Source organism: Lepidochelys olivacea (assembly GCF_965140295.1).
Source record: "Lepidochelys olivacea isolate rLepOli2 genome assembly, chromosome: 16".
Taxonomy (NCBI): Eukaryota; Metazoa; Chordata; order Testudines; family Cheloniidae; genus Lepidochelys; species Lepidochelys olivacea.
This window is the reverse complement of record NC_140426.1, coordinates 3,668,165-3,690,403: the sequence shown is the minus strand read 5'-3', so window position 1 is coordinate 3,690,403 and position 22,239 is coordinate 3,668,165. Positions and strand designations below refer to the sequence as shown.

The 22,239-nt window shown below is 47.0% G+C and overlaps 2 protein-coding genes across 7 annotated transcripts in view; one reads left to right on the top strand and one right to left on the bottom strand.

Annotated features, from left to right (window-relative positions):
* LOC311532183 (ectonucleoside triphosphate diphosphohydrolase 8-like) overlaps positions 1–22,239 on the bottom strand; it is an 83,210-nt gene that overhangs the window by 36,531 nt on the left and 24,440 nt on the right. The gene's annotated exons all lie outside the window — the stretch shown is intronic.
* Positions 1,795–6,599, top strand: LOC311532068 (uncharacterized protein). Of its 6 annotated transcripts, none has more exons than XR_014714326.1 (3): positions 1,795–2,265; positions 3,677–3,840; positions 3,919–6,599. XR_014714326.1 is itself a non-coding variant. In XM_084650174.1 (3 exons), exons 1-3 carry the CDS (start codon positions 2,291–2,293, stop codon positions 5,342–5,344), a joined length of 1,380 nt encoding a protein of 459 aa, XP_084506300.1. In that variant the 5' UTR covers positions 1,795–2,290; the 3' UTR covers positions 5,345–6,599. The 6 variants fall into 6 exon arrangements, 1 of the variants encoding a protein (XP_084506300.1); XR_014714327.1 differs by having other exon boundaries at positions 3,666–3,840; XR_014714328.1 differs by having other exon boundaries at positions 3,564–3,840.

The following is a 22,239-nucleotide window of genomic DNA, read 5'->3' as shown; positions in this document are numbered from 1 at the left end:
TCTAATATCCAGTAAGAATCTGCCAACTATGATACCAACAGATGCTTTCTGTTTTTCTAAACCAAAGCTCAAAGCACTGGCATTATTTGGGGTAATTAAACTCAGTGATGTGCATCATCTTAGTGTTACTTTAGCTGTAGGCAAGCTGTAATAACATTGATTACGAAAGTCTCACATCAGCTTTCCTAAGGGTAAACATGCCAACCTCAAGCTGCACAGAGAATGACACACTGTGCAGAGCTTGGGCTGAATGCTGCAGCGGTTTTAGGAACAGCATGCAGGGCCCCCCATTTCTCCACCATTGAGACTAGTGAGGTCGTTCCAACCCTGAAGCTCTAAAGTGCTTTCAGCACCCCATGGCAGTCTGTATTCTCTGGATAACATGGCTCTGTTCAATTTCTGGGATCAGACTTCTCGCCAAAGGTTGACAAGTGCAGTACTATCATGGCTACTCTTCAGTACAACTCTAGCAACTTTACCTGCCAGGCTTGAATCTTTGTATTTACACTTTCACCAAAGTATAAAAGTTCCAGGCATTCCCTATTACTCATGCCTGCTCGCCTGCAGAATCCAAGCTAGGGGGGAAAAAGCAGAGATTTCAAGAGAGCTATGTGGCGCAAGAGGGTCTGATTCTCCTCTCTGAACATGACTTTTGCACTAGTTTGATTTCCGTTACTTCAGTTAGTCCTAATTTATCCAGGATAGCCAAGAGGAGAATCAGGCCCTTATTGTAATGCCTACAAAGCGTCTCTGACAATTGTGGCTGGGCCAGTGACAAGCAAAGACTTTTCCTCTTCACCTTCTTTTCCCCCCTTACTCTCCATGAGACACGTATAGATATCAAATACACCTGGAATCTGTTGTTAATAACTATAGGTCTTTCTGGCTCTTAAATCAGAAAAGCTATCACTCTGTTCCCCTACTAAAGACACAAGCAAGATCACATGATGTACGTTTGTTTACGCCATCTCTATGCCCCCAGGAATAGGAATTGGGCTGCTCAAAGGAAATCGTCAAACTATTGGTAATCCCTTGGTCACGAGTCTCTCATAATCTAAATATAAAGGGAACAGTCTCTTCCTCTGACTAGCTAAAAAGAACTCTCCAAATTTTGGCAAACAAGGGTAACATCCTGCTGGCCTTTGCAGAGTGAACCATTGTATCCTGCAAGTTAATCAAGTTTTAGAGAGGGGTAGAGAAACTGTAATGTAAGTAGAGTCAGGATGAGCTCTAACCTGACATCTGGTGGTGAGCTGTGGCGGGTTGTGGAAAAGAACTTCAGGGGCTGATCTCATTTGCATAGGCACATCCACCCCGCCTACATGGTTACTTTGGCTGCTGTGGGATCTCCAGTTTCTCTGTTATTGGGGCAGGAAGAATAAAGTGTTATTATCCTGATTATGTGAATCAAGGACAGTGGAACCATACTTGGCTTTTTGTTATGATGGAGGGACTCACCATCAACTAAATAGCACTCACTAGGCAAGGGACATGAATTCCAATTCTCAGTAACTACAGAGAGATTGGGGGCAGTTGTTTGTGCTATGGGCTGTCTTTTGAGGGCTAACTGCACTGTCTCCACTCTGTAATAGCAGAGTTAATTTTGATTCTACTAGGAGTCTGGTTACAGATTGCAGAGCTGACTTCACTTTGGGCCAATGGTGTATCAGCACTGGGGCTTCCTTACTACGAGCTGAAATTACTGAATACAGTGTTATGTAGTAGGGGGCCTGAAGATATATTGGTGAGCGGCTCACAGGATGGCTACCAGAGAGGAGCAAGTGGTGGAGAGGAGCTGAAGGGTTAATGTCTAGCTATTCCACCTGGAAGCAGGCGGGGCACACCCTGACTGTCTCCTAGGAGCAATGCACACATTGCTCTATCCAAGGACAAGGGCTAGATATGAACCCTGAGAACTTGATTGTTTGGACAGCAACTGTGGGAGGTTTCTTTAGCCTGGGCTCAAGGCCTGAGAACCAGGATTGTAGTAGATAGAGGATGGTAACTAAGCATATGAATCAACGTCATACATTCCTTTGTGTAGCAGTGTGTAATGCTTAGGGGGAGAAATATAATAAAAGGAGAAGGTGGAAGGCAGGGGGGGCAGAACAGCCCATCTCCGCTGACCAGCCTGCTTGCTTGCAAAAAGCTGTGTTCTGTCTCATCACTGAACCGCAACAACTGGCGCCCAAACGTGGGGCCCTCAGCACTCACCTCGCCCGGCAAGGGTTTCAGACGCGTCACTCATCCACTTCGTGGATCCCGGTGAGTATTTTTCATTGTGGTAAGTATGGGAAGCTCCCTCTCTGCTTTGCAAGTGCAACACCGTAATGAGCTGCAGTATTTGCTGCGTAAGGCTCAGCATGACTGCCCGGCTCGAGAACTCACTCTCCTGCTACAGGAGGTGCGTGCCAAGTGCCCGTGGTATCCTGAAGCTGGAAGCCTTAAGTTAGCGGACTGGGAGCGATTGGGCCAGACATTGCACAAAGAGCCTCGGGCACCCGTGCAGGCTTTACATGCCTGGCACCTCTGCCGCGACGTGGTACAGCGTGTCGCCTCAGACAGACCCTCCCTCGCGAGGCTGGTGCTCTCGCCGCCCCCGTCCGCCCCTGCAGTCATCCCCCCTCCTGGCGATGCGACACAGCGTGTCGCCTTGGAAAGGCCCTCTTCAGCACCAACAGAGGAGCTGCCGATCCTGCCACCCCCGTCCGCTCCTGCAGCCATCCCTCCCCCTGCTTCGCCCCCAGTGCCTCTATTACCACCGCCTCCCTGGCCTTCCCCACCGGAGCCGGTGTGTGATCACCCTCCCCTCATGGGGCCCCCCGGAGAGTCATCTGCATCTGCTCAGAAGCTTTCGCTGGTGCAACAAATGGTTCACGCAGCGAAAGCTCGATCAGATCTTACAGCAGAGGAGCTGGCTGATCTGGTCTCCGTTTGCCCGGTGACCTGGCAGAATGATGACCAGGGCAACCCCGTGGGCACCTGGACCACTCTGCCATACTCGGTGGTTAGAGAGGTAAAGAAAGCAATTCGTGAATTTGGCCTGACTAGCACCTTTGTGCGTGGTCTCATTGAAGGGATGGGTGCTGGGTACTCCCTAATCCCTGAGGATTGGAAAACGCTGCTGCGCATGATGTTGTCACCCAGTCAGTATGTTATTTGGCTTAGTGAGTATCGGCAGATGGCAGAACGCCAAGCCCAGGTATATAGAGAGCAAGGTATCATTTATGAGCATTTGGCAGGGGAGGGCCAGTTTGCTACTATTGGGATGCAGTCTCAACTCCCTCAGGCCGTCTTCCCCATTATCTCCACCTGTGCCCAGCATGCCTTCAAGAAGGTCCCGGATTCAGGCAAGCCTACCAAAAGCTTTGTCAGTATCCGTCAGGGTGCCTTAGAGTCCTTTTTGGATTTTACCAACAGATTGCAGGAGGACACGGACTTTCAGCTGCCAGGGGAGGTCTGTGCCATACCTACACAGGTGATGGGACCTCTCCCTGCCGGCTTTGTAGGTCTTGTTCTCCCTCGCTCACATGCTGGGAAACAGGGCTTTTTTGTCATTCCAGGGGTCATTGATGCTGATTACACTGGCATTATTAAGGTTCAGGTGTGGACTCATCTTCCACAGTCGCTCCTGCGTGGACGGTCAATTGCACAATTGATTTTAGTCCCCTATCAGGTGCCAGCTGCCGAGGATCGAACTCGGGGCGGAGGAGGCTTTGGATCTACGTTGTCTCACTCGCCGTCTCACAGCGTTCAGAATTGGCTGCTGTTATTTTGGCCTTTCAACTTTTTACTGATTGTCCCTTTAATTTAATTGTGGATACCCATTATGTTTATCAGGTAATTGATCATTTACCCCTTGCCCTCATTACCCCTCAGGTTGATGCAGATCTCCTTCGCCTGTTTTTGTCTTTACAGCGTCTTCTTGCCACTCGTCATTTCCCTTACTTTGTTGCTCATATTCGCAGTCATACCCCTCTGCCTGGGCCACTCACTGAGGGCAATGCACGCGCCGATCGCGCGTTGCGTGGTCAGGTGAATTCCCTTTTTTCTGACCCCATTGAAAGCCATGCCTTTTTTCATCAGTCTGCCTCTGTTTTGGCCCGGCAGTTCCACATTCCTGCTGATCATGCACGTTCTATTGTTCGTTCCTGCCCCCACTGTGCTGCTGCTGCTCCTACTTTTTCTTATGCTGTTAACCCCCGAGGTACCGCAGCAAATCAGCTGTGGCAAATGGATGTTACTCATGTACCACAATTCCGCCCCTATTCATTTTTACATGTTTCCGTTGATACTTATTCAGGTTTCCTTTGGGCAACCCCACAACGTGGGGAAGCCACTAACAAAGTTATTCACCATTTGCTGGCCTGCTTTTCTGTTATGGGTCGCCCTTGCCAAATTAAAACAGATAATGCCCCAGCCTACTGCTCTGCAGCCCTCTCCACCTTTTGTGCCCGCTGGGACGTCCGTCTTAAACACGGAATCCCTTATAATTCCATGGGCCAAGCCATTGTTGAACGTGCCAATCGCACACTCAAAACCTTGCTAGATAAACAATTAAAACAAGGGGAGCTGCATCTCCGAACCTTAGGAGACATTCAACAACAGATGTATATTCTTTTGTTTACTTTAAATAATTTAACACTGAATGCAGATCAGCAGACCCCTGCGGATCGGCATTTTCACAAATCTGAGGTACTGGAAAGACCGCGTGTCTTTTACCGTCAGCTGCCCGATCCACAGTGGCTGGGCCCAGCACCTCTAATCACTTGGGGTCGGGGATATGCTGCTGTGTCTCTCCCTGCAGGACCGTTGTGGGTTCCAGCCCGGTGCGTGCGACCAGCACTTAAACAACATGGCATGGCACCAGGGGCTGTCGAATCCCATACCAGAGTTTCAGCTGACCTTGGAGGAGACCGCGTTGCCCCCCGAGTCGACAACGGCGGGACGGAAACGGAGGAGGCGTAACGTCCCAAGCCAGCCCGTGACAGGGGGAGCAGTAAAAGCATTGGTCGCCACGGCTCAACGAAAACTGGCAGCAGATCAGCAGCCAGAAACTCCTAAGACTTTGTTTGTGGCGATTCTCGCCCAAATCACTGCTAATTCTGTGATGATTGTGTGCCTTTTGTGCCTGCTATTTTCTGTAGGGGTTGGCTCGGAAGCGCCTCCCCCGTTACAAGCCCGAAGGAGAATAAGATACTGCTCTTTGCTTATGCTAATCTTTTCTCCCAGTATTTTAGCATGGCTAATTGGGGCCCGGCCAACTATACTCTGCCTCGCACGGCTATATTCCTTCACACACCGTACCCGGCCGGGGCTCACAATATCACCTGTGCGCGTGTAGTTAACTGCACTAGTACAAAGGTGCCATTGGGCTGTCAAAAAATTTCTTAATCCCTTTTAAATTGTTCCCATGCTGTTAATGTTTCATATAATTATGGCCATATCATCCTACCATCAGGATGGGTTTTTACTTGTGGTTCATGCACCTTTAATGATATTCCTGCAAATTTAAGTGATGGCACCCTTTGCTGTCTTAGTAGAATGATACTTATATTGCCTTTTGCTGGTTACAATTGTAGTAAAAGAAGTGTATCCCTTTTAGATGATTATATTGCAGATGTTAAGCTTTTGGTTATTTTGTGTTTGTAATTATTGGGCTTATTTTTTGTTGTTGCTGTGTACAATGTATTCCTTCCTTGTTAAGACTTTGTAAAATTTTTGCCCTGGAAAGCTCCCCAGGTTATGTCCTTGTCTGTCTGGGAGTTAAATAGCATGATAAAACAAATTGGCGGCTACCATGAGATGGCCAATTATCAATAAACAAAAAAGGGGAGATGAAGGGTTAATGTCTAGCTATTCCACCTGGAAGCAGGCGGGGCACACCCTGACTGTCTCCTAGGAGCAATGCACACATTGCTCTATCCAAGGACAAGGGCTAGATATGAACCCTGAGAACTTGATTGTTTGGACAGCAACTGTGGGAGGTTTCTTTAGCCTGGGCTCAAGGCCTGAGAACCAGGATTGTAGTAGATAGAGGATGGTAACTAAGCATATGAATCAACGTCATACATTCCTTTGTGTAGCAGTGTGTAATGCTTAGGGGGAGAAATATAATAAAAGGAGAAGGTGGAAGGCAGGGGGGGCAGAACAGCCCATCTCCGCTGACCAGCCTGCTTGCTTGCAAAAAGCTGTGTTCTGTCTCATCACTGAACCGCAACAAGGAGTGGCTGGCAGTGAAGGCTCCAGAAGAAACCCACAAAGAGGCGGGGCAGTTGGCCATCAGAGCACTTAAGGTGCTTCTTTACTCCCCCACATTTCCACACAGGCTGTGTGTGGGGGGGGGTTTAAAACTCTGAAGATGAACTTTTGAACTCTGGACTCACCAAGGACAGAGACTTTTGGGTTGCTGGACTTTGGGGTTGTTGGACTTTGGGTGACCTTGGGGTTGCTGGACTCAAGAACCAAAGGGAAAGGACATGGCCCAATTTGCTTGGGGTGGGTTTTTGCTCATGGTTTGTGTTATGAATCCTGTTGGTGGTGTTTCCCCAACATAATGCCACATTGTTTCTCTCTGTTATTAAAAGGCTTTTGCTACACTCAGACTCTGTGCTTGCGAGAGGAGAAGTATTGCCTCTTAGAGGCTCCTGGAGGCGGGGGGGTGGTGGTGGTGGTGGTATATATTTGTCCCAGGTCACTGGGTGGGGACTCAAGCTGGTTTTGCATTGTATTATTGGAATGGAACCCCTAGATACTGAACCTGGCCTTTGTTGCTGCCAACTCTGATGGGCAGAAGGGTTATGGGGCTTTTTCCATTGACTGTGAACCACTCTCTGCTGGTGCACTATGTTGGGTTCAGGCTCTGGCTGAGCCTTTTCTGTAGGGTTATCTGCTGCTGGTGGTGCAGGTTCCATGGGGCCTTCTGGTGTTGGGGTTGCAAGTACTGAATTCATTGCTGGCAATGGTTCTGGTGCTGGTTGTTCCGCCGGTTCCGGTTCTGAGACTGGCTCTGTCTGGGTCTCGGTGACTGGATCCACTACTGCTGTTGCAGATGTTGGAATGGGGTCCAGTTCCATCACCTCTGACCGGGTCCTGGTAGAAGTTTCCGGAACAGAGGTAGGTGTGACAGCTTGCTTAGCCTGGCTGCAGATGACCATTCCCACCCTCTTGGCTAGCTTCACATGATGGGCCAAGTCTTCCCCCAACAGCATGGGGATGGGATAATCATCATAGACTGCAAAAGTCCACATTCCTGACCAGCCCTTGTACTGGACCGGCAACTTGGCTGCAGGCAAGTCCAAAGAGTTTGACTTGAAGGGTTGAATCATCACTTGGACCTCTGGGTCAATTAATTTGGGGTCCACTAAGGAAGCATGGATAGCTGACACTTGTGCTCCGATGTCCCTCCATGCGGTGACCTTCTTCCTGCCCAGACTCACAGTTTCCCTCTGCTCTGAGGGTATCTGGGAGGTATCTGGGCCTGAGGACCTCTGATTCTGGTGCAATGAACTGTAATCTGTTGAGGTTCTTGGAGCAGTTGGCCTTTACATGCCCTGGCTCATTACATTTAAAACATGGTCCAGCTGATGAGTCACTGGGGCGAGGTGGATTGCTGGTGAATGGTGTGGCGGGATGATAAGGTGTCTGGAGTGTTCCTTGGGGTGTAGTTGGGGTCTTGGGCTGCCCCCGGTAGTAGGGAGTGGTCTGAGGTTGTCCCTTCTGGTATCCGCTCCAACTGTGACCAAGGTTGTTTCTCTCTCCTCCCGCCATCTGTTTTGTTCTGGTTTGCCCCACTTCTCTGGTGGTCTGGGACTGCTCGTATTGATCAGCATAAGAAGCAAGACTTTCTGCTGAGTCCATTTTCTTATCCCATAAACACCGTTTTATATCCTCCTTGGCCATATTCAGGAATTGCTCCTGAGTCATCAAATCACACATTCCTTCAAAGCTAGTTACACCCCTTCCTTTGATCCATTTATCTTTGACCCAGATCCTTCATCTGGTTTATATAAGCCACATTACTTAGTTCATGTCCTCCCTTAAGGGCTCTAAATTTTACTCTGTAAGTTTCAGGTGTAACTTGAAATTGCTTTAAAACCAAATCCTTGAATTTATTATAGTTAGAAGCCTCATCTGTAGGCATCTTATTGAATATGTGCAGAGCCCTTCCAGTCAATTTTGTGACCAATGTGGTCATATTGTTAGCTTCAGGAATTTTATGGAGTGTGCACAGTCTCTCAAAGGTGAGAAAATATTCAGCAATATCACTGGATTCATCATACTGTGGACATAGTCGCTCCCATTTGTGGATTGTTGGGTAAGGATTGTTAGGGTTATCCGGTATATTGTGTTGAGCCTTTGCTTTCTCCATCTCCAGTGCATGCTTCCTCTCTTTTACCTTCTCCTCCAGTTCTTTTTCCCTTGCCTCCATAGCTCTCCTGTGAGCAGCCTCTTGGGCTTTTTCTGCCTCTTTCACTGCCTCCAGTCTGGTTAACTCCAGCTTGTGTTGTGCCTTGGTTTCTGTCATCCTAGTCTCTCTGTTTTTAACTAACTTTACACCCGAGAGTTAGAAAGAAAACCACAAAACAAAACCAAAAACCTGGCTTGTAATATTTTGCTGTGCTGTAATGTGATACCTGTTCTCTGATAGTTTTTTTTAAAAAAAGGATTTTTCTGTAGGCTGAGAATAGCTAACACCTTTGTCTCCAGGCAAATAGACAGAAAACCCTCTAGCTGCTCTTAGCTTAAAATTAAACCTCTTTAGGTCTGCGAAAAACTTGTGAATTTCCCTGCAGGAGGTTAACCACCCTGCCTTTAGGTAGAGAAAACTCCAGCTCAAAAAAGAAGAATCCCTTTGTTATGCCTGCTGCTCTGTCCCCCAGGCAGAGACACAGAATCTACAGCTGCAATCCTCTTACAAAACCTTTTAAAATCCTGCTGTGCTTCTGGTTCAAAATGATCTAAAAAAAAAATCTCAAAATGATCCCACCGCTGCTACCATGTCAAGGTTCCTTCCCCACTCTGAACTCTAGGGTACAGATGTGGGGACCTGCATGAAAGTCCCCCTAAGCTTATTCTTACCAGCTTAGGTTAAAAACTTCCCCAAGGTACAAACTTTGCCTTGTCTTGAACCCTATGCTGCCACCACCAAGCATGTTAAACAAAGAACAAGGAAAGAGCCCACTTGGAGATGTCTTCCTCCAAAATATCCCCCCAAGCCCTACACCCCCTTTCCTGGGGAAGGCTTGATAAAAATCCTCACCAATTTGTACAGGTGAACACAGATCCAAACCCTTGGATCTTAAGAACAATGAAAAATCAATCAGGTTCTTAAAAGAAGAATTTTAATTAAAGAAAAGGTAAAAGAATCACCTCTGTAAAATCAGGATGGTAAATACCTTACAGGGTAATCAGATTCAAAACATAGAGAATCCCTCTAGGCAAAATCTTAAGTTATAAAAAGACACAAAAACAGGAATATACATTCCACTCAGCACAACTTATTTTACCAACCATTAAACAAAAGGAAATCTAACGCATTTCTAGCTAGATTACTTACTAACTAACGGAAGTTCTGAGACTGCATTCCTGATCTGTTCCCGGCAAAAGTATCACACAGATAGACAGACAGACCCTTTGTTCCCCCCACTCCAAATTTGAAAGTATCTTGTCTCCTCATTGGTCATTTTGGTCAGGTGCCAGTGAGGTTATCTTAGCTTCTTAACCCTTTACAGGTGAAAGGGTTTTGCCTCTGGCCAGGAGGGATTTTATCACACTGTATACAGACAGGTGGTTACCCTTCCCTTTATTTTTATGACAAATATATATCACCAATATATTTTTCACCCCATATTAATAACAGTCCAACTGACTCTGGCCATTTGGCCACGCTTCCCGGCAATCAAGGGGAGTCCTATTGGCCCAGGTCATTGGACCACGCAACTCTGAGGCTGAGGGTTGCCATGTAGACTTAATCACGGAGCTACCATGCCCTTCCCCCCACCCCCCAGCAGGGTGACATGGTGTACTTGCCACGCGACACATGGTGGAGAATGCAGGCAACGATTGGGACCTGCTAACAGGACCCAAGCAAGGGGAGACTGCCTGAAGTAAGCAGTACAAAGACAGATGGAGACAGACAAACATCCTCAAGTAATTCACCCAGATCCTCCACGGCAGGCGGAAGTAGTGTGTACAGCGGCATCAGCCTGCGACCCTCACCAAAGCCGTTAAATTGATGGAGGACTACCTGGTGGCAGAAGCTCCGGAGCCTCGATCCCCCGAGCCGGAAAGGGGAAGGATGGTCCAGCCGGAGAGAGTCCCTGTTGCAACTAACTGGGGAGAGCATGGCGCTTACCCTGAATCTTGGCTACCAGCTCAAACCTCGAGGAGAGGCGGCCAGCTGGCTGAGGACCAACCTGGATGGAAGAAAACCTGTTGGGGTGCACCCACCAGGGGAAGCTGGGATCAGTGCTATGAGTGTGGGCAAGAGGGGCACTTTCCCCAAGATTGTCCATACATGGATTGCAGTTACAGCCAAGTATGAGTAGCCAGCCCTGAGGCCTGAAGGAAGGGCACTGTGCAGGAGGACCCTGACGCAGGTCCTGGTAGACACCAGATGCAGCCAGAGCCTCATCCGAGATGGTGTGGTACCTAACGCTGAGCCCACAGAGAAGGCAATACATGGGGGACATATGGCTCTATGCCATGGCTAGGCTTAAGATGGAGATTACCCCGCATAACGCGGTCCTCCAGGTTTGCGTCACCCCCAGATTAGTGTATCCCATGATCCTGGGGCGTGATTGGCCTTGGTTCAAGTTGCTCCTAAGGGGCTACAGGTGTTGAAACCTGGGCAGGGACAAAGAAGTGACCCCACAGAGAGGACTACTCAGCTGACCGGTGAATCTTGACCCAGGGAGGACCCTGCAGACCCCCGTCAACCACAGAGGAACCATCGTCCCAGACTTTGAGATCCCCGTGGAGGATGCCAAGAGGAAACTCAAGAATGATGGGGATTTTGTCCAAGAACAGAGGGAAAACCTTACCATAAGCCATGCCTGGGAACAAACAATGACCCCCAGCCCAGAGATAAGGGATCCAAAAGGGCCCCACTTTGAGATTCAGAGGGACCGCATCTACTGGGTGATTAAAGATCCCCAGACACAGGAAGACCTCTGACAGTTGCTGGTTCTGCGAAGGCTATGTCGTGGACTCCTGCACTTGGCCCATTTGGTGCCTTGAGTGGGACACCCCAGGAGAGAGAAGACCCTCCAAAGGGCGGCCCGACGGTTCTGCTGGCCAGGCATCCACCAAGAGGTAAAGTATTACTGCGCCTCTTGCTTGGAGTGCCAACAGGCCAGACCATAGGGGATACCCAAGGCTTCCATCATCCCCTTATCCATGATAGGGGTTTTCTTTGAATGTATTGGCCTAGACCTGGTGGGACTGTTAAACCCGCAATATAGGTCTCCCAACAGGATGGGGAGCAAGCAAATACTGGACACAGAGTTAATATATAATACTCTAAATGCTCTTTATTGATTACAAAACAAACCTTACTCACGCCACGTTCACACCCCAAACATACTATACCAGACTCCAAAGGTCAGAATGGTCCCGATGGCCAGTTGAGATTCCTTCCATCAGGATAAGATCATAAGATGTGGGGAGCTGACGAAAACCACATCTATATCCACACAGGACTTTGGATCAATAAATGACTCCAATTTGCAGAAATCATAGGCACCCATTTATAGTATATTCTGTCGCGTCATCAGTTCTTTGCCTTTGTTTACTAGGCCTTCTACCCACACAATTCCAAAGAGACAATCCTTGGCTGGCTGCCATGATTCCAGACGTGCCATTTCCTCCAATTTTTATACAATTTTATATCAGTCCAGCTGGTGTTATTTCCTTTTCTGATGATTTTCCGTATTTTTCTCAGAACATAAGATTGTTTTTGCACAGAGTTCTAATAGTCCTTGACTGTAAGTCCTTGCTTTGGTTGCTAACTTGCAATGCACGCATTCATGTCAAGCACGCAACATTCATACTAGGCCTCAATGACCTATAACATATTACATGGATATATGAATCACAATGTATATATATTTCAGAGTAGCAGCTGTGTTAGTCTGTATTCGCAAAAAGAAAAGGAGTACTTGTGGTACCTGTAAGCAAGGACTGGCCTGTCTCCCAAGATCTGTGAGAGTGATGGGTCATCCTTCAGGACGTTCTTGTCAACTGCTAGAAATGGCCCACTTGATTATCACTACAAAAGGTCGTCCATTCCCCCTCCCCGCTGCTCTCCTGCTGGTAATAGCTCACCTTAAGCGATCACTCTGGTTACAGTGTGTATGGTAACACCCATTGTTTCATGTTCTCTATGTATACAAATCTCCCCACTGTATTTTCTACTGAATGCATTCTATGAAGTGAGCTGTAGCTCACGAAAGCTCATGCTCAAATAAATTGGTTAGTCTCTAAGGTGCCACAAGTCCTCCTTTTCTTTTTAATGTGTGTGTGTGTATGTGTATGTATGTGTGTATATATATATCTCCCAACAGGATCACTAGAAAGGAGCAGTGCAGGAATCTGCTACATCCTGGTGATCGTTGACTATGCCATCCAGTACTCCGAAGCTGTCTCTTTGCTGCCTGCCACTGCATCTAAGATTGCCACTAAGCTGATGAAAGTCTTTGCCAGGGTGGGGATACCGCAAGAGATCCTAACTGATCAAGAACCAATGTGACATCCCATCTGATGGATGAACTCTGCCGCTGACTCAACATCCAGGCTTTCAAGACGTCAGTGTACCACACTTAAACTGACGGGCTGGTAGAGCGTTTCAACCAGACATTGAAAATGATGTTGCTTAAGTTTGTGGAAGAAAAGCCCTGGCACTGGGACATGTTACTCTTGGCCCTGCTGTTTGCTGTGTGGGAGGTCCCCAAGGATCGACAAGCTTCTCCAAGTTTGAGCTCCTCTACGGGAGGCGACTCTGTGGCATCCTCAACCTTGTTTGTGAGAACTGGGAGGAGCAAGAAACCCAGGTTACAGGCATGGTCTGCTATGTGTTGCAACTGCATGAACAACTCCATACTCTGGGGACTTTCGACCAGCGGAATCTGTTACAGGCACAACACATACAAGAACAGCATTATAGCAAGGGGGCCAGACTCTGCTGTTTCAAGCTGGGAGATTGCTATCCTCCACGGAGTCCAAACTGATGGCCAAGTGGCAGGGACCCTATGAGGTCACCAGACGGGTGGGGCCAGTGGATTAGGAGATCCGGCTACCGGGATGATGGAGAGAGACACACATATACCACATTCACCTCCTGAAGGTGTGGAAGGCCAGGGAGGGCCTGCTCATCACCCCTTTTCCCTCTGGAGCCCGAACTGGGGCCGCAAGTTGACGGATCCCCTAGAGTCAGGGCCAGCTATGATGGGCACCAAACTAAGCCCCGAGAAGCAAGGACAGCTACAGCAGGTCTTGCAGGCCTTCCCAGAAGTCTTATCTGCCCTCCCTGGGTGGAAGGAAGTCATGCATCACCATATAGCCACCCTACCAGGCCAAAAGGTCCGTGATACCCAGAGGCCCCTTCTGAAGAAGATGTGGGAGACTGTCCAGAGGGAATTAGATACCATGCTGGAGCTGGGGGTAGTAGAAGAATAAAGGAGTGAATGGTGGAGCCCGATTGTCCTGGTCCCAAAGCCAGACAGGACCACTTGCTTTTCTTTTGACTTTCGGAAAGTCAAGGCTATTTCACGCTTTGATGCATACCCCATGCCCCAGGTGGAAGAACTCTTGGAGAGCCTACAAGGGTCAATGTTCCTGTCCATGCTCGATCTGACAAAGGAGTATTGGCAGGAGCAGATTTACCATGAAACAAATCGTGCGGTGGCATGGGGTCCCCAATGACAGGGGCCCCCTCAAAATTCAGGAAAAATATCTGACAACCTACCCCCGAGTCCCAACCAGTGGTTCAGCAGGGCTCAGGCAGGCAGAATGCCTGCATGCCATGGCCAGGGGTCCCACGCTGCTCACGGAAGTGGCTGACTGCTGGCACATCACTGTGTGCCCCTGGCTGGGGGGAAGGCAGCTTTGCGTGCTGCCCCAGCTCTGGGCAGAGCACAGGGACCCGCTTCCTCCCTCCCTTGCAAGGGGCACACAGAAATGCCAACAGCAGGGCTAAGGCGGCACCCTGCCTGGCCGGCCTCCCTTCCTCCGTGCTGCTTTGCTCCCGGAAACTGTTCCCCAGGGAGACTCGATATTTGACCATCAAGAAAGAGGCGCTAGCCATGAAGTGGGCAGTGGAGACCCTGCGTTATTGCTTACTGGGAAACTCCTTCCAGCTATTTACAGACCACACACCCCTCCGCTGGCTCAATAACGTGAAAGACACCAATGCCCAGATCATGCGTTGGTACCTCTCTCTACAGCCATATGTTTCTGCGTCTTTCATCAACCGGGTAAGGCACACACCAATACAGATTTCTTTTCGAGGTGGGATAGGGAGGAGGACAAGGAAGGACACCAGATAGGTGCCATACTGAGAAGGAGGGTGTGAGATGGGGTATACTTGCCCCACACTGGAGTGGAAGGGGTTAAGGCAGAGCTCTTAGCCGCGGAAGCCATGCCCCCTCGACCCTGCTGGGCATGCTCCAACTGCTACAGCAGTATTAAAGGGAGCAGCCTAGCTTAGTCTGGGCTGACCACGAAGGAGGATGGATGCACCTAGTTGGCTCCAGCTGAGGAGCAGCCAATATCCAGGAATGTGGGAGAAGAAGACCCCAAGGCCCAGGCAGGCACATAGGTACCTGTGGCTGCCCCAGGGATATTGTGGTTGCCACCCAAACAGCCCCGAGACTCCAAAGACACTCTGACTTCAACTGCAGGAGTCACAGTAGGAAGTAGCCCAGGGAGGGACTAGCCAGTGTCCCTGCAGCAATCAGGATGTTGAGAGCGGATTCCCCACCAACTTTGTGGCAAATCCATTCGCCACTACCAGGGCCCTGAGCTGGGACCCAGGGGAGCAGGGAGGGCCCAGGTCCCCCTACCCAGCTGTCCCCACTTCAGGGGGGTGGCCCATCACACCCCCTCCTGCTGACTTTGGCCGTTGGGCCGCACTTCCCTGCAGCCAAGGGGAGTCCTATTCACTCTGGCCATTCGGCCATGCTTCCCGGCAGCCAAGGGGAGTCCTACTGACTTTGGCCATTAGGCTGAACTTCCCCGCAGACAAGGGGAGTCCTACAGTGGCCGGCGCCTAGGCAACGCAGCTCTGAGGCTGAGGGCAGCCATATAGACTTAACCGTGGGGCTAGCATACCCTTACCCCATCCCCAGGATGATGGGGTGTACTTGCCATGTGACAAGGAGCTATAAAGGATTTGGTTGTGTTTTTTCTCTAAATTTTCTCAAGGAGTAAGGATGTGTCTGTCTAGAAATTATATGAATTGTATGTCACCAGAAGGAAAAAGAATATTGAAAGATAGCAGCACTTCATAGATATATACATTTGAAATAGTAAAAGAAATTTCTTAAAAAAGGGGAATTCCAATGCATAGTCTATGTTAATAGAGAAATAAAATCCTTGAAATGAATACATAAAAAGCTTCCAATAAGAAAAGGATCATGTATTGACCCTGCCTCCAACTACTGAATATCGAAACTGAGAGAACAGAAATCTGAGAATTCATTTGGCAAGTATCCAATAGAAATCAGAGGGTTGCCCTGTCCAACATTCCCTGAAAGCCAGGTATAAAACTGAGGTCATTGTGGGGGAGCTCAGAGTTTGCTGAACCCATCAAAAAAGCTATTGAACCAATAAAGTGTTACCAGACACTTGGACAGCCTCTCCCCTCCCCCAAGGTCACAGAATTAAGAAGAGGAGTTAGCTGACCCCACAAAAGAAGTTGCAGAATCCAGAAGTGCCACAAGACAGTTGGACCAGCCACATGGACAGATTCCCCACATCCCAGGACTAGCAAGCCTGAGAAGAAGTGGTGAGATTTCATTTCAGAGACTGTTTTTCTCTTTCTGTTCTTTAAAATAAGTAACTGAAAATTCCCTTGTTGAGTCTGTATTCTTTCTAGGGAGGTCCCAATGATCTATATTTTGGAATTTAACTGAGCAATGCTATTTGCACATTTCTTCTTTATAAGTCCAAGTAGATTGGCCTAAGAGAGCCTCAAACCATAACTTTAAACAATTGATTTTGATGTTTTAAACTAGATCCTCTCAAGCCAAGCACCAGAAATGGTAGGGGCCACATGGATCAGAGTGCCCTAAGACAAACACATCCTTACTCCCTGAGAAAATTACTTGAAGTGTAATAAATGTATCAGAAATTCTGAAGAACTGATAACTGAAGATTACAAGTTTCAGAGTAACAGCCGTGTTAGTCTGTATTCGCAAAAAGAAAAGGAGTACTTGTGGCACCTTAGAGACTAACCAATTTATTTGAGCATAAGCTTTCGTGAGCTATAGCTCACTTCATCGGATGCATACTGTGGAAAGTGTAGAAGATCTTATTATATACACACAAAAAGCATGAAAAAATACCTCCTCCCACCCCACTGTCCTGCTGGTAATAGCTTATCTAAAGTGATCACTCTCCTTACAATGTGTATGATAATCCTCACTTGATTATCATACACATTGTAAGGAGAGTGATCACTTTAGATAAGCTGTTACCAGCAGGAGAGTGGGGTGGGAGGAGGTATTTTTTCATGCTTTTTGTGTGTATATAATATCTTCTACACTTTCCACAGTATGCATCCGATGAAGTGAGCTATAGCTCACGAAAGCTTATGCTCAAATAAATTGGTTAGTCTCTAAGGTGCCACAAGTACTCCTTTTCTTTTTTTGAAGATTACAAGTAACTATACTAAGAAATCTTGGTGATTTATAGTCTTCCTTCATATAATCGCTGGTCCCCAACACCTATGTTAATTGCTTGCAAGACTGAATGTGTATTTTGTGTTCAATACACATCTAGGTTTGCTGCATCTAAACATGATCTATAAAACTGTTGATTATAGACCTATGTGGTTCTTAGTGAATTAATAAATCTGAGTGGTTAAAAATCTCAAAGTATCCATGCATGCAGGGGTAAAACTCAAGAACCCTACATTCAGAACTCCCTTAATTGCAACTGAGCAGTGAAAAAAAGGGGGTGGGGCATAGTGAATGGTCTTGACTTGGGAGACATGATTTTAAATGCTAAACCCTTCATCATGGTAATGTAGAATGTAACTACTGACACCTTGCTGTGTCCTTAGTTCAGTACCTAGGCAGAAGTAAGTTGGCAGTCGGCAACAGTGTCTCATTGTTTCAGGATCACAGATCCCTGTTCTCCCTGATCCACTTAATTATCCCTCCTTTATGTCATGCAAAATGTCTTTCCTGTGTGGTGCCAAATCAGGTCTTTCTGCATGACTGGTGTTTAGATGCTGCTTGTAATTATTAGAACTGGGAGCACTGGCTGTTGGGAGTCTGAAAGGACAGGAAACAGGAAGGAGGGGGGGAAGTTGAGGAGGCAGAGTGAGAGCTACCGAGGGTGCAGCAGCAGCTTGGTAAAGAGGTTTCTACTTTAAAAATAAAGCCCTGCTGAAGTTTGTTAGTATCTTGCCTGATTGCTACAACATTTTGGTGATGAGGATGGATCTTCTGCCTCTGAGCCCACCTGCACCCTTTCTGCAAAGCCCAGGTGAGCCTCCAATTGCTTTTACTGCCTGGATTCATATGTTTGAGACTTATCTTCTTGCAATCACTGCTACAGAGATTTCTGAAGTAAGAAAGCGTGCTCTGCTAATCCACTGCATTGGAGCAGAAGGGCAGTGTATATCATACACTTTTCCCCCTGCAGATGAAAAATATGAGATTGCACTCACTGCATTTGTCAAGGTTCCTTCCCCACTCTGAACTCTGGGGTACAGATGTGGGGACCCGCATGAAAGACCCCCTAAGCTTATTTCTGACAGCTTAGGTTAAAAACTTCCCCAAGGCACAAAATTTTTGCCCTTGGACTAAGGTACGCTGCCACCACCAAGTGCTTTAACAAAGAACCAGGGAAAAGGACCGCATGGAGTTCCTCTTCCCCCAGCTATCCCCCCAAGCCCTTACACCCCTTTCCTCAGGAGGCTTGAGAATAAACAAGTTGAGCACAGACCAGCTTGTGTTTCTTAGGACCCTAAGAACCCAGTCGGATTCTTAAAAAACAGAACTTTATTAGAAAAACAAAACAAAGATGAAAGAAACACTCTGTAAGATTAGAATGGAGATAATCTCACAGGAAGTCAGATTCAAAACATAGAGAATCCCTCTAAGCAAAACCTTACGTTACAAAAAGACACAAAAACAGGAATACACATTCTCTCCAGCACAGCGAATTTACAAGCCCAAAAAAAGAAAACCTAACGCATTTTCCAGCTAGATTACTTATTAATTTTACAGGAGTTGGAGGGCTTGCATCCTTGATCTGTTTCCGGCAAAGGTATCACACAGACAGACAAAAGCCTTCCCCCCTCCCCCCTCCAGATTTGAAAGTATCTTGTCCCCTCATTGGTCATTTTGGGTCAGGTGCCAGTGAGGTTACCTTAGCTTCTTAACCCTTTACAGGTGAAAGGATTTTGCCTCTGGCCAGGAGGGATTTTATAGCACTGAATACAGAAAAGTGGTTACCCTTCCCTTTATATTTATGACAGCATTAAAGAACTTTTTTGTGCCAAAAAATGAATGTAGTAGCTAAGTGCTACAGTTTTCGCTAGTGTGAGCACAAAACGGGAGACTATAATGCAGTATATTACTTCCTTGAGGAGTCTGATTGTAACTTGTGACTTTGGGAATATGGCAGATGAGATGATTAGAGACCAGCTCATTGAGAAAACAACCATACTTCGTGTAAGAGAACGCTTACTTCTAGAACCACAACTTACACTAGAAACAGCAATAACCATTGCTACCCAGATTGAGTCAGCTACAGCTGAAGCCAAAATAATGAGCACGGATACAGGAAGCACAGTCCAGGCTGTGACTTCTTTGCAGAAAAGTTCCCTATCGCTGCAGATAAATGATTACAAGAGGAAAACTAATGGAAAACCACCGAATCAGCGAATTCAAAATACAGTAAAAGCATGCTTTCACTGTGGATCCCCACTACACCTTGCAAGCTACACAGGACGTAGGGCGAAAATAGCTCAGTGCAATCATTGCAAAAAGATTGGGCATTTTGCTAAAGTATGTTGCAGCAGCCAGTTCAATCAACAGGTGCATGCAGTTACAATACCAGATGTTACTGTGCTGAGCGTGGACAAAATCACTACTGCACATATTCCAGAACAAATAAAGTGCACTGTAAATGTTTCCGCCATACCCTCAGGCAAATCACACTCTATTCAGCTACTGTTGGACACTGGCTCTACAGTATCTATACTACCTGATTCCATCTATTTGCATTACTTTAAAGATGTGCCTCTTACTGAACCCAAACTTCACTTTGTGTGCTATTTGAAAAACTGTATTCCAGTACATGGCTGCCTGCCAGCAATAGTCACTTTTGGTGATTGCTGTGTAACTGCAGAGTTCTACATTGTCCACACAGGCACTCCTATCCTTGGCAGAGATTTATTGGCTGCTTTAAATCTCAGTGTAGTTAATGGACAAATTGATCTTCCTCAGCAAAGCACTCTTGCGGTACACACACCAGTTTCAGCTGGGACCCAACACCAGGTTGAGAAGAAACTCGGCTGTGCTTATGGGTTTCTGCATAAAGTTAAAATGCAGAATAATGTGATGCCTGTAAAACAGAAGTTACGGCGCTTACCATTTTCAGTCAGGGAAGCTGTTTCAGAGGAACTTAGAAAACTTGTTCAAAAGGACATTATTGAAGAGATTGACTCCTCGGAATGGGTTTCACCTATAGTAGTGACGCAGAAGAAGGGTGGAGGCATTCACCTTTGTGTGGACTTAAGGGAGCCAAATAAAGCTATTGTGATTGACAGCCATCCTCTTCCTCACATAGAAGAAGTATTTGCAGAACTTCGTGGAGCAAAGATGTTTTCTACTCTTGATTTGCAGACTGCATACTACCAGGTTATGTTGCATGAAGATAGCAGAGACCTCACAGCATTTATTACACATGAGGGATTATTTCATTTTAAACGTGTTCCATACGGTCTCGCATCTGCCCCAAGTGCCTTCCAAAAAATGATGTCCTTGATTCTGAAGAATCAACATGGAGTTCACTGCTATCTGGATGATATTATCATGTTTGGAAATACTTCTGAGGAGCATGACAATAACCTGCAGTCTGTACTAAACTGCATCAGCAAAGCAGGCCTCAAGCTCAATAGGTCCAAATGCAAATTTAGACAAACTGAACTCTCCTTTCTGGGGCATACAATTTCACAGGCTGGACTAAAACCTGATCCAGATCATATCCTGGCAATTTCAAATGCTCCTCCTCCAACAGATTTGCAAACCTTATGTTCCTTCTTGAGTCTTACCTCCCAGTATGCAAAATTAATTCCCAATTATGCTTCTGTCATTGAACCATTATAAGAATTACTATGGAGAAGTTCAACCTTAGTGTGGACAACAGATGCACAAGCTAGTTTTGAAACGGTGAAAGACTTGATTGTACATAGTCCAGTACTTGCACTATTCACTCCTGCATTAAACACTCCTACACTAAACTGGGAGGAGAGGTAGATATGCTGGAGGGTAGGGATAGGATACAGAGGGACCTAGACAAATTAGAGGATTGGGCCAAAAGAAATCTGATGGGGTTCAACAAGGACAAGTGCAGAGTCCTACACTTAGGACGGAAGAATCCCATGCACTGCTACAGACTAGGGACCGAATGGCTCGGCAGCAGTTCTGCAGAAAAGGACCTAGGGGTTACAGTGGATGAGAAGCTGGATATGAGTCAACAGAGTGCCGTTGTTGCCAAGAAGGCCAATGACATTTTAGGATATATAAGTAGGGGCATTGCCAGCAGATCGAGGGACGTGATCATTCCCTTCTATTCGACATTGGTGAGGCCTCATCTGGAGTACTGTGTCCAGTTTTGGGCCCCACACTACAAGAAGGATGTAGAAAAATTGGAAAACGTCCAGCAGAGGGCAACAAAAATTATTAGGGGACTGGAACACATGACTTCTGAGGAGAGGCTGAGGGAACTGGGATTGTTTAGTCTGTGGAAGAGAAGAATGAGGGGGGATTTGATAGCTACTTTCAACTACCTGAAAGGGGGTTCCAAAGAGGATGGATCTAGACTGTTCTCAGTGGTAGCAGATGACAGAACAAGGAATAATGGTCTCAAGTTGCAGTGGGGAAGGTTTTGGTTGGATATTAGGAAAAACTTTTTCACTAGGAGGGTGGTGAAGCACTGGAATGCGTTACATAGGGAGGTGGTGGAATCTCCTTCCTTAGAAGTTTTTAAGGTCAGGCTTGACAAAGCCCTGGCTGGGATGATTTAGTTGGGGATTGGTCCTACTTTGAGCAGGGGGTTGGACTAGATGACCTCCTGAGGTCCCTTCCATCCCTGATATTCTATGATTCTATGATTGCCCACAACTGTAACTACTGATGCTTCTGATTATGGACTTGGGGCTGTCCTCATACAAGGAGAACACAGAGAGGATTGTTGCATTTGCTTCAAGGACACTAAGTGATGCTGAGAGGAAATATTCTACAGTCCAAAAAGAAGCACTTGCTTATGTACGGGCTACTGAAAAAAGGAGAATTTACCTGTGGGGCCGCACTTCCAAATTGCGCACAGACCACAGCCCTTTGACGACGTTGCTCACCACGAAAGGACTGGGAAGAGCAGCATATCATATTGCTAGATGGTCTGCAAGACTACTCTCTTTCAATTATGAACTGGAATATAAGCCTGGAAACCAAAATATGGTAGCTGATTGCCTTTCTCACCCACCTTTGCCTTCTCCAGATGGTCCACCAGAGGATGAGGATGTAGTCGTTGCGCTTATTACAAGCACTCTTACTGCAGTTACAAAAGAACAATTTCAAGCTGCTTGTTCAGTGTGTCCAATTTAACAAAAACTATGGGAATTTTTGACAAAGAGATGGCCCAGTAACTCTAAAAACCTTGACCCAGTTTTGCTGCCTTATTTTAGCATTTGGGATGAATTTTCTTTGCTCAATGGCTGTGTGCTGAGAGTTACACACCAGCTACTTGTGCCACAAGAATTACAGTCAAAACTTATACACC